Here is a 12,379-nt window from a genome sequence, read left to right on the forward strand (position 1 = left end):
AGGCACACACCTGCCTATATAAGGTCCCACAGTTGACAGTGCATGTCAGAGCAAAAACTAAGCCATGTGGTCGAAAGGCATTGACGTAGTGCTCCAAGACAGGATTTGACGGTACATGGCCCCATCCATCGTCCCTTTGATGTGGTGAAGTTGTCCTGTCCCCTTAGCAGAAAAACACCCCCAAAGCATAATGTTTCCACCTTCATGTTTGACGGTGGGGATGGTGTCCTTGGGGTCATGCAGCATTCTTCCTCCTCCAAACATGGCGAGTTGAGTTGATGCCAAAGAGCTCCATTTTGGTCTCATCTGACCACAACCCTTTCACCCAGTTGTCCTCTGAATCATTCAGATGTTCATTGGCAAACTTCAGGCGGGCATGTATATGTGCTCTCTTGAGCAGGGGGACCTTGCGGGCGCTGCAGAATTTCAGTCCTTCACGGCGTAGTGTGTTACCAATTGTTTTCTTGGTGACTATGGTCCCAGCTGCCTTGAGATCATTGACAAGATCCTCCCGTGTAGTTCTGGGCTGATTCCTCACCGTTCTCATGATCATTGCAACTCCACGAGGTGAGATCTTGCATGGAGCCCCAGGTCGAGGGATATTGACAGTTCTTTTGTGTTTCTTCCATTTGCGAATAATCGCACCAAATGTTGTCACCTTCTCACCAAGCTGCTTGGCGATGGTCTTGTAGCCCATTCCAGCCTTGTGTAGGTCTACAATCTTGTCCCTGACATCCTTGGAGAGCTCTTTGGTCTTGGCCATGGTAGAGAGTTTGGAATCTGACTGATTGCTTCTGTAGACAGTTGTCTTTTATACAGGTAACAAGCTGAGATTAGGAGCACTCCCTTTAGGAGCACACTCTTAATCTCAGCTCGTTACCGGTATAAAAGACACCTGGAAGCCAGAAATCTTTCTGATTGAGAGGGGGTCAAATACTTATTTCCCTCATTAAAATGCAAATCATTTTATAACATTTTTGACATGCGTTTTTCAGGATTTTTTTGTTGTTATTCTGTCTCTCACTGTTCAAATAAACCTACCATTAAAATTATAGACTGATCATTTCTTTGTCAGTGTGCAAACGTACAAAATCAGCAGGGGATCAAATACTTTTTTCCCTCACTGTAGCCCAACATTTGTTGAACAAATAAAGTTACATTAATAACTCTAAATTAAGCATATAGGAGTACCTATTTCTTTGTTTACCGCCCAAAACCTGTGCTCATTCCCTCAATGTTTGGAGTAAATATCATATTCTTCAAACTATAAAATAATGCCACGGAATTATGAGCAAATCTTGTCTGCTAAATGAACTAGTGTAGCCCACAGCCATTTGGCATAGCCACATCAGGACCTAACATAAGGACCATGCAGAGTATGCTATTCTTTTCTTCTGAAATGACTACATTTTCTTCATATCATGTTTCTTTAGACATGTCTAAAATAAATAATGGATTTATTGTGATGGTGTAGGCCATATTAAATGGATTTATTACACTTAAAATGTAGATGTTCCAAAGGTCTGCATCAGAGGCTTATAGGCTGTGGAGGCCAGGTGATGCTAAATGTGTTTATGTTAATTAGAGGTCATTTACTGTGAGACAGTTATTTGCTTGACAATCACCGGCTGATTACATTTTGTCATCGCCACAGCCTTTATTCTTGAAGAATATAACGTTTTCCACATGAGCTTAGTTCAACTTTCTTACCCAATCAGAACCCTTCAAAACATCCAGGAAATAATTTAGATTTCTTGGATGGTCAGTCTTTACATCCATAGCTCTGTCTATTAATGCGAGAGTCTTTCTCCAGCACCATCCCCCCAGGCTTTTACCAAAGTGACGGACGACATTTGTTGTTATTCAAAGCTTTACAACATACATTTTTGATCTCCTCTTGGGGCAACATTTTATCTATTCTTGACTAAATGTTAAAACTGTACCAACAAATGGTAAATACAGTATATAATATGGTTAATTCATTATCCAGACTTAGTACCATGGGCTATGTCTTTGAGGTACATGTATGCTGCTTTGGCTGTTGCAATAGTGCGAGGTTAGAACAGTTTCTGTTGGGAAAGGAACTGTGTGTAACCCATCTGGTATTCAGAGGTGTGACTGGTCAGGTCCCGTATGAGGACAAGCCTTTTGGCTTTGTGTCCCTCCACCAATGACTTTGCCAGAGTAACCCACTACCCTCCTCATATTCTGATTCTCTACCCTTCTCCAGAGGTGTGCACTCGTTCACTCCCAATCATGCATTGAATTGGTGCAATGAAAGCATTGGATTGGTGCAAGCATTTCTGGAAGAAGTTTCCACCATATTCCTCACACCAGTTCATTTCTTTTAAATCCATGATGGGGAGTGTATAAGTGCACACTTTAGGAGAAGGGTAGAGAATTGGAACGCAGCCGATGTCCCAAAACAACCCCTTTTAAAAAAAAATGTATAGTAAGTTTTTAAACAGGAACACAAATCATACAAACAGGAATCAAGACATAATGGCCATGTTATTTTCTGAGTTGATGAAAAGAATGATCCATGTTTAGTTAAACCAACTCACTAAATGCAGTTGTACCTATAATCGTTTGATAAGCAGATACAACTGTTTCCTTTGGGAACACAGCTACACACACTTCCTACTGTATTGTCAACACTCACTCTCTCCACCCTGATTATCAAGCCCTCTTTTGATTCATCAATATTGACGGCCTCCATATTTCTTCCCCATGGACACGAGCCAGACCAACTTAGAGACCGCAACGCTCTGTACTCACCCTTCCTCCTTTCTCTCTTTGAGTTGTGCAGCCCCTCCCCCTCTCCTCCTTTTTCTCTTCCTTCTTTGTCCCCCCCCCCATCTCCCTCCTCTCTCTCCCCCCTCCTTTGCCTCCCCACTCTCCCTCTTCTTGAGTCATGCTGTTCCCTCAAGTCCTAACCATAAAAGATGTGGTTGCCAGGCACTGGTCAGCCCATTTAGTAACGAGGACCTTGCCAGTCATAGATCTGTCTCTCTCAGTAAAGCCAGGTGGCACAGGAATGAAGGATGGCTGCACCCGCGTCGCCTACTGCCCCCCCGGAGGACATTCATCACTGGGGGAATAGGGGATGAAGTTTGTCCGTGGGTATCCGTGTGTGTGTGTGTGTGTGTGTGTGTGCGTGCGCAAAGCCGAGACACCATTGTGTAGGACTGTTGTGTACGACATGATTCAAATTGGCTTGACGATCACAATCACGTCCTGTCTGGGGGTTTGGAAATGATGTTCCAGATTTGTTCACCAATGACCTAGCTATACCCTGGTGTCCTGTTCCCTGAAGGGAGGACTGAACTCACTACTGACTGCTACTTTGTTTTTGTTTTTCCTCCTTTTCTGAAACATTATCAGTATTGATTCTAATTAGGAAATAAAGTGCCGAGACCGTTGTTTTTGACGAGCAACTTGAGCCACAGGGGGGATCGTGACACTAGGATAGTATGCATGCTGTGACGTTATTAGGCTCTGTGGGCCTAGATGGAGGAGAGTTCTCCTCGCCATGTCCTCTCCCTCCAGGGTAGGACAGTATACTCTGGGGACTCCCCCACCCAGGGGAGCAGGATCCTGGGTCTTCTGAGCCAGGATCCAGGGCCTGGAAGACCAAACAAATGATTTACTCAGACTGACTGACTGCAGCTAAACATCATTCTCTCCAGCTTAGATCTTACTGCCTGGGTCCATCAACATCACAACAGCACCTCTGGTTTAATTAACCTGTCAACACACACACACACACACACACACACACACACACACACACACACACACACACACACACACACACACACACACACACACACACACTGTCTGTTCAGGAAAACGGTGAGGTGGGGGTGCTCCTTTAAAAGCCACACAGAGCTACAGGAGTAGCAGATTGCCTTGTCTTCAGAATGCGTTCAGTATTTCCATCACAGCAATATTTAATGTAAGATGCTGCCCAGTGCCCATATACTGTAACAGTCATCCCATCCAGTGCCCATATACTGTAACAGTCATCCCATCCCACCACCAATCCACACCATTAGCTCCGTTCAAATGGGTTAGCATCCATAATGCTGTAATATACACTACCGGTCCAAAGTTTTACAACACCTACTCATTCAAGGGTTTTTCTTTATTTTTACTATTTTCTACATTGTAGATTAATAGTGAAGACATCAAACCTAGGAAATAACACATATGGAATCATGTAGTAAGCAAAAAAAGTATTAAATCAAAATGTTTTGTATTTGAGATTCTTCAAATAGCCAACCCTTTGCCTTGATCACAGCTTTGCACACTCAAAGTAGATTCCATAACAGAGATGATCTTCTGGGAAAAGAGGGAGTTGGCCATTTCCATGTTGCTCCTTAAAGAGAGCTCTGAAACAACATTTTTGGATAATAATAGCAATAAAGACTTGTTGCGTTTGGTTCATCAATACATACTTAGTTACAGAACTCCCACCCTATGCAAGAGGCTAGCCTACCCTTTTATACCTTCTGACTTAATGTAGATGAATGAGTCTAGGGTAAGCTAGTAGTAATTTACCTGTTTTCATTTTTGAAGATCTTTACCATATGGAAAACTGCTCTGCACAGCCATAAGAGACTTGCTAATTGCTATAGGACAGGAAGAGAGACTGAAGAGGGCCTCGTCAGCAGCAACTGGGTCCATTTTATAATGATTAACAGCACATTGCTAACAGTGCTGATCTCCAGGCTTAATATGTTTTCATCAACTGGTTGGCTTCAGGCTGCAGATGAATGAAGGGCCGGGTCTGCCACGGCACTGACACAGTATGAGGTGACACACCAGCTAAACAGCAGGCTATTTGTTAGCTGTGTGTGAAGAGACGAGCTCAGGTGATTGGTACTGTGTCAGAGTGAAGGGGACTAGAAATGATAGCAAGGCTATTTGTTTGTAGGATATGTTGGGGCACCTTGGGAAGTAGGAAGTTAGAAGTAGTACTATTTTGTCTGTGTGTGTACGGAGCTGTGAGGGGAACGGCACCTCCGTACCTTCATGCTCTGATCAGGCCCTACACCCAAACAAGGGCACTGCGTTCATCCACCTCTGGCCTGCTCGCCTCCCTACCTCTGAGGAAGCACAGTTCCCGCTCAGCCCAGTCAAAACTGTTCGCTGCTCTGGCACCCCAATGGTGGAACAAGCTCCCTCACGACGCCAGGACAGCGGAGTCAATCACCACCTTCCGGAGACAACTGAAACCCCACCTCTTTAAGGAATACCTGGGATAGGATAAAGTAATCCCCCCCCCCCCCCCCCTTAAAAGATTTAGATGCACTATTGTAAAGTGGTTGTTCCACTGGATATTGTAAGGTGAATGCACCAATTTGTAAGTCGCTCTGGATAAGAGCGTCTGCTAAATGTCTTAAATGTAAAAGGTATACACTGAGTGTACAAAACATTAGTGTCTTTCCATGACAGACTGACCAGGTAAATCTAGGTGAAAGCTATTATGTAAGCCTGACTTTGACTGACAGTGAAAAAAACATGACACATATTTCAGATATACATTCAGGTGCATCCTATTTCCATTGATCATCCTTGAGATGTTTCTACAACTTGATTGCAGTCCACCTGTGGTAAATTCAATTGATTGGACATTATTTGGAAAGTCACACACCTGTCTATATAAGGTCCCACAGTTGACAGTGTATGTCAGAGCAAAAACCAAGACATGAGGTTGAAGGAATTGTCCATAGAGCTCTGAGACAGGATTGTGTTGGCACAGATCTGGGGAAGGGTACAAAAACATTTCTGCAGCATTGAAGGTCCACAAGAACACAGTTGCCGCCATCATTCTTAAATGGAAGACGTTTTGAACCAACAAGACTCTTCCTAGAGCTGGCCGCCCGGCCAAACTGAGCAATCAGGGGAGAAGGGCCTTGGTCAGGGAGGTGACCAAGAACCCAATGGTCACTCTGACAGAGTTCCTCTGTGGAGATAGGAGAACCTTCCAAAAGGACAAGCATCTCTGGAGCACCACCAATCAGGCCTTTATGTTAGAGTGGCCAGACAGAAGCCACTCCTCAGTAAAAAGCACATTACCGCATGTTTAGAGTTTACCAAAATTTACCTAAAGACTCTCAGACCATGAGCAACAAGATTCTCTGGTCTGATGAAACCAAGATGGAACTCTTTGGCCTACCAAGCCTCATGTCTGGAGGAAACCTGGCACCATCCCTACGGTGAAGCATGGTGGTGGCAGCATCATGCTGTGGGGATGTTTTTCAGCAGCAGGGACTGGGAGACTAGTCAGGATTGAGGCAAAGGTGAAGGGCGCAAAGTACAGAGAGATCCTTGATGATAACCTGCTCCAGAGCACTCAGTACCTCAGACTGGGGTGAAGGTTCACCTTCCAACAGGACAACGACCCTAAGCACACAGCCAAGACAACGCAGGAGTGGCTTCGGGACATGTCTCTGATTCTCTTCGAGTGACCCAGCCAGAACCCGTATTTGAACCCGGTTGAACATCTCTGGAGAGACCTGAAAATAGCTGTGCTGCAACACTCCCCATCCAACCTGACAGAGCTTGAGAGGATCTGCAGAGAACAATGGGAGAAACTCCTTTAATACAAGTGTGCAAAGCTTGTAGCGTCATACCCAAGAAGACTCGAGACTGTAATTGCTGCCAAAGGTGCTTCAACAAAGTATCGTGTAAAGGGTCTGAATACTTGTGTAAATGTGATATTTCTGTTATGTTTTACAAATTAGCAAACATTTCAAAACTTTTTGTGTGTAGATTGATGAGGGGGAACATTTTTTTAAAATCAATTTTAGAATGAGACTGTAACCTAGCTTAATGTGGAAAAAGTCAAGGGGTCTGAATACTTTCCGAAGGCACTGTAGGTGACACAACAGTTGTCATAAGCCATCCCATCAAATCATATGGCTTTATGACCCCAACCGTGACCTGGGACACATTCAGTAGTTCCTCATCCTAACTCAAGATGCACAAAAGCAAAACTGTTTTCTTGTAAATCATTACTTCCTACATTGAAGTCAATGGGAAATTGGAATTAAGGCCCACAACATAAATCAAAGTTAAGGATTTCAGCCCATAGGCTCTGTTAGCCGGGGTGCTGCTGGGAATGGATGGATGGAGGGATGAGGTGGATCCCAGCGCAACCCGCCCAGGGACCAGATCAGGATTCTGGCCAGCTTGCCCTGATTGTTGCCACCCTGACGCCCAGAGATATGTGGAGGAGCTCAAGTCATTCTATCTCCCCCATATCACCACACTGCTGCTGCCTCACCATAGAAACTAACCATCTCTTTCTTCTCTGGTTCTCTCTCCCTCTCCTTACAGCTCAGACCGGCTGATGGATGACACAATAAGGTACGCCTAATGCAGACAGACGTTATCTCACACACACACACACACACACACACACACACACACACACACACACACAGCATATGTTTTACTATCCTTGTGGGGACCTAAAATGTATTTCCATTCAAAATCCTATTTTCCCTAACCCCCTAACCTAAGTCTAAAATGGCCTTTGTCCTTGTGGGGACCTGGGAAATGTCTCCACGAGGAAGAATTTTTGTTGTTTTACTATCCTTGGTGGGACGTTAGGGGATAGTCATACACACACACTACTCCCTAGTGTACACTTTTTTGCAGTCTTTAAACTGTCTCCAGAGCCTGTTTTGGGGGGTGGGTGAGGTGGGAGGGGGGGTGAGGTGGGAGGGTGGTAGCTAGTAGCTACACTGGACGTTAGACATCTCCATGGGCATGAGGTGAAGTCTCTCTGAAGATTCCAGTACAGAGACACTAGTGATCCTGACAAATCAGATGGTGACCTTGGTCTGTGTGGAGCTCCTTGCCTCTGACCCCACCTCTTAACATCCACTCTGTGACACCATTTAGATGAGATTACACCATTAGCCCAGAGATGGAGACAAGAACAGCTTTCAGGCCTAAGTGGGCTGATATGTTCAAGCAAAGTTTGAAGAGAGAGGAAGTGGGCTATGCCTCTATCCCTCCCACCATCTCAGCCTCCCTGTTGCCTATTCCCTCCCACCATCTCAGCCTCCCTGTTGCCTCTGGGTCTTATACTGTTAGGGGCGTCCCCAACCTCCCTAGGCATGTGTGGCCACCCAGCCCAAACTCCTCTGAATCTATCCACCCTCTTATCTATCCTTCCCTCCCTCTCCATCTATCCTTCCCTCCCTCCCCCTCTCATCCATCTTCTCTCCCTGCCGCAGCCCACCCACAGATTGCTGCCGGAGGGGAGGCTACTGGCACAGGTGCTTCATTAAGTGGATTTGTGGGCCGTGCAGCACCTCTTCCTGTCCAGCTCCTCTTCCCGTCCATCCGCCCCACCCCCCCAGTCTCCCTGTCTCTTCCCTCTTGTTTTAGCCAAGCAGAAAATTACACTGGATGAGAAAGCCACGATCATTACCGGTTCCCTCCTCGTCTTGAACACGCCTAACAAGACACATCCACGCACACAGCCAGAAGATAATGAAGCTTATTTTTTCTCCTGATTAGTTTTTGTGTGTTATGCCCTGTGGGGACGAGGAGGGTTGAGCTATGATTCATTTATGTGAATGAATATGCATTGGGGTTTTAAAACCCTGTCACAGGTTGGAAAGAAAAACCGACAATATTTTGAGAGGAACAGTTGGTCGGGTACTCCAGTGAGTGCACCGAAGCAGAAAGAAAAGAGTGCGGTTCTCACAGCACATAAATGATGTTTTTGGTAGTTAAAGTAACATATCCATATTAAGCTCTGTCAAATTGGGGTTAGACTGGAGAGAATTGGTCTCAATAAACTTATCTAGAAACCCCACAGTGACTTTACTTTAGATGCTAACGGTAATGAGCTGATTTAGTTTAGCATTGAGCTGGTTTTCAGCCAGGTTGAGTCAGTGTGTGTGCTTTAGACTCGCCCCCATCAGATAGCAGCTCTAATTGTCATTAGCGCTTAGCGCTAACGCTGGCCCAGTGTTAGTCAGCAGTGTTGGGCATTGGGAAGAGAGGCGATTGGTCTTCCCTTCTGACTCTGGAGAACATGATATATGAGCTAGATCCTTGGCATAGGGACTGATTGTCCCCTCAGCAACACCCTACGAGGTGTTAGACTGTCAGCAGCTGGCAGCAATGAAGATTACAGACACAACACACACATACACGCTTATTCAAACCTGTACTACAAATGTTAAACTACCACACTTTCTCAATCAAACACCTTAGCTCCCACACACACGCAACACACAGTGCACCCACATCCTTACTTGGTGAGGAAGTTTCCATATCACAGCCATTTCATCTTCCAATGACAAGGCAGCGCTCAGTTGAAGGAGATGGGAGAACATTAAGTGCTTGATGTCCATGTACACCGAAGAACACCACAAGATCTGAAATTAGCTAGTGCCCTCAGGCTTTGTCCCTGGCTTTACGTCTTTGAAGGAAATGGACTTTAACTGAATGGTACCGTCTCTGACGGCACTGAGGTGCATTTAGTCTATCAAGCTTAACATAATCACTAGTTAACTACACATGGTTGATGATATTACTAGTTTATCTAGCTTGTCCTGCGTTGCAAATAATCAATGCGGTGCCTGTTAATTTCTCATTGAATCACAGCCTACTTCGACAAACGGGTGATTTAACAAATGCATTCGCGAAAAAAGCACAATCGTTGCACCAATGTACCTAACTATGAACATCAATGTCTTTTTTTAAATCATTGCGCTGTTTATGACTTCAAGCCTATCAACTCCCGAGATTAGACTGGCAATACTAAAGTGCCTATAAGAACATCCAATAGTCAAAGGTATATGAAATACAAATCGTATAGAGAGAAATAGTCCTATAATAACTACAACCTAAAACATCTTACCTGGGAATATTGATAACTCATGTTAAAAGGAACCACCAGCTTTCATATGTTCTCATGTTCTGAGCAAGGAACTTAAACGTTAGCTTTTTTGCATGGCAAATATTGCACTTTTACTTTCTTCTCCAACACTTTGTTTTTGCATTATTTAAACCAAATTGAACATGTTTCATTATTTATTTGAGACTAAGCTGATTTTATTGATGTATTATATTAAGTTAAAAATAAATTGTTCATTCAGTATTGTTCTTGTTGTTATTACAAATATATATTTAAAAATCGGCCCATTTAATCGGTATAGGCTTTTTTTGGTCCTCCAATAATTGGTATCGGTGTTGAAAAATCATAATCGGTCGACCTCTAGTAGGGATGGTGCCAGTTTCCTCCAGACGTGACGCTTGGCCATATGATTTGATGGGATGGCTTATGACAGCTGTTGTCACCTACAGTGCCTTCAAAAAGTATTCAGACCCCTTGACTTTTTCCACATTAAGCTAGGTTACAGTCTCATTCTAAAATTGATTAAATAGTTTTTTCCCCTCATCAATCTACACACAAAAAGTTTAGAAATGTTTGCTAATTTGTAAAACATAACAGAAATATCACATTTACACAAGTATTCAGACCCTTTACACGATACTTTGTTGAAGCACCTTTGGCAGCAATTACAGTTTTGTGTCTTCTTGGGTATGACGCTACAAGCTTTGCACACTTGCACTACACGCCTCAGTGTATCTCTGCGCTAATATCCACAGGGCCTCAGTGACTCGGCTCCCCCTATAATATCCACGGCCTCAGTGACTCAGCTCCCCCAGTATTTCTCTCTCTGCATTCTAAATTAATGTGAAAGTTCCCCCCCCCCCCCCCCCTCTAATGGGTTTCTCTGCCTCCACCCGCCTTCTGTCTGTCACGGTAGTTGCACTTGGGTTACCACACACACACACAATCGTGCGTCATACTTTCTGCTCGAGAAAAGCTGTTTGATAACAAGCCTTACAGGTGTGATATTGTAGTGTTGCCTATACTCTCGGTTGGAGAAAAGCTGTTTTATAACAAAGCAGAAGATTTACAGGGGTGATATTGTAGGGTGGGTTACCTCTCCCCTAATTTAACCTGTGTATGTCACTCTCTTCCTCTTCTCTCCCTGCAGTATTGCCATGGCGACCAAGGAGAACATGACATCCCAGAGAGGGCTGTTGAAGTCCATACACAGCAGGGTCAACACTCTGGCCAGTATCCTTTACAACACCCAGCAAACTTTATGCACATTGGTTTTCCATTAAACATAATGTTTAGGACTGGGCTTAAAATGTGTCTGGGAAGCCAACCCTATGTTTATATCTGTTTGAGAAAGAACAAATTCACATGAAAAAGAACAAATTCACAAATACCTATTTAGGCATTTAATCCAACAAGAAAATCTAGAGATTGTCCAGGTATCATGTGTTTTTAAACAACTTTTATTTGATCATAATTATCTTTTAATGCCACTTAGAAGATATTTTTATCCAAAGCAATTTACAGAAGTGAGTAGATGTGAATTGATCCCCGCAGGAACTGAACCCACGACCTTGGCGTTGTTAGCGCAACGCTCTTACACATTAGGTCCTCTATTTACTGTACTATTACCTCCTGTGAGCTGCAACCAGACACAATACAGCTATAGAGTCCCTTAAACATTTAATGCCAGAGTGACTGTCGGTTTACATTACGAATCCTAACTGTTTAATAGGGGGGCAGCAGGTAGCCTAGTGGTTAAAGAGCATTAAGTCAGTAACCGAAAGGTTGCTGGATCGAATCCCCGCACTGACAAGGTAAAAATCTCTCATTCTGCCCTTGAACAAGGCAGGTAACCCACTGTTCCCCGGTAGGCCGTCATTGTAAATAAGAATTTGTTCTTAACTGACTTGCCTAGTAAAATAAAGGTTAAATAAAAATAAAAAATATAGGCCCAATGAGCATGCTCCAAGTGCAGTTTGTATTGTTATCAATGCATCTATCCCAGCAAGATTTAAAGACATCCTCCAGTGTTTTTTTTTACTTTTCCTGTTGAAAAGTGATATCGCAAGTATAAATGTAGTGAAGTACAAGTCACTAAATAGGTAAAAAAAATGTTTTAGCTAAATTTCAAGGAGTAGGGCTTTCAATGAGTTGGTCTGATGAGAATGTCTGTCATCGTCCTCCCCCTTCCTTGAAAAGCCGAAGAGGAAAGCTTCCCCACCCCCACTTGTGCATGTCATGACATACCTGGACCACCTATTGAGATGTGCCTTTTGTTAAGTAAATCAGGTGTTAAATGAGGTGAAAAGGAGACTGGAGTGCCACTTTAATGGGAGCCTGATTCTGCCTGGTATCTTCTCTTTGCTCTGAGCATGTTTGTCAGGCCTTCCAGCCGGGCGATACGATATCTTCCTCACACGGGGCACCAACACCAGCCTCTTGAGGGGAAAAACTCCTATTGATTCTAAGGAGATATCTGAGCATGCG

The 12,379-nt window shown here is 44.0% G+C and overlaps 1 protein-coding gene across 4 annotated transcripts in view; it reads left to right on the forward strand.

The window, feature by feature from the left end:
* The window catches only part of gosr1 (golgi SNAP receptor complex member 1), a 40,546-nt gene that overhangs the window by 26,934 nt on the left and 1,233 nt on the right, over positions 1–12,379 (forward strand). For 3 of the 4 annotated variants that reach the window (XM_014162688.3, NM_001141842.2, XM_045702926.2), the window contains 2 exon segments: positions 7,348–7,377; positions 11,043–11,125. In XM_014162688.3, coding sequence (XP_014018163.1) covers positions 7,348–7,377; positions 11,043–11,125 — 113 coding nt within the window. 4 annotated transcript variants of the gene reach the window in all.

The sequence above is a fragment of the Salmo salar genome, chromosome 20 (assembly GCF_965601325.2).
Source record: "Salmo salar chromosome 20, fSalSal1, whole genome shotgun sequence".
NCBI classification, from domain to species: Eukaryota; Metazoa; Chordata; class Actinopteri; order Salmoniformes; family Salmonidae; genus Salmo; species Salmo salar.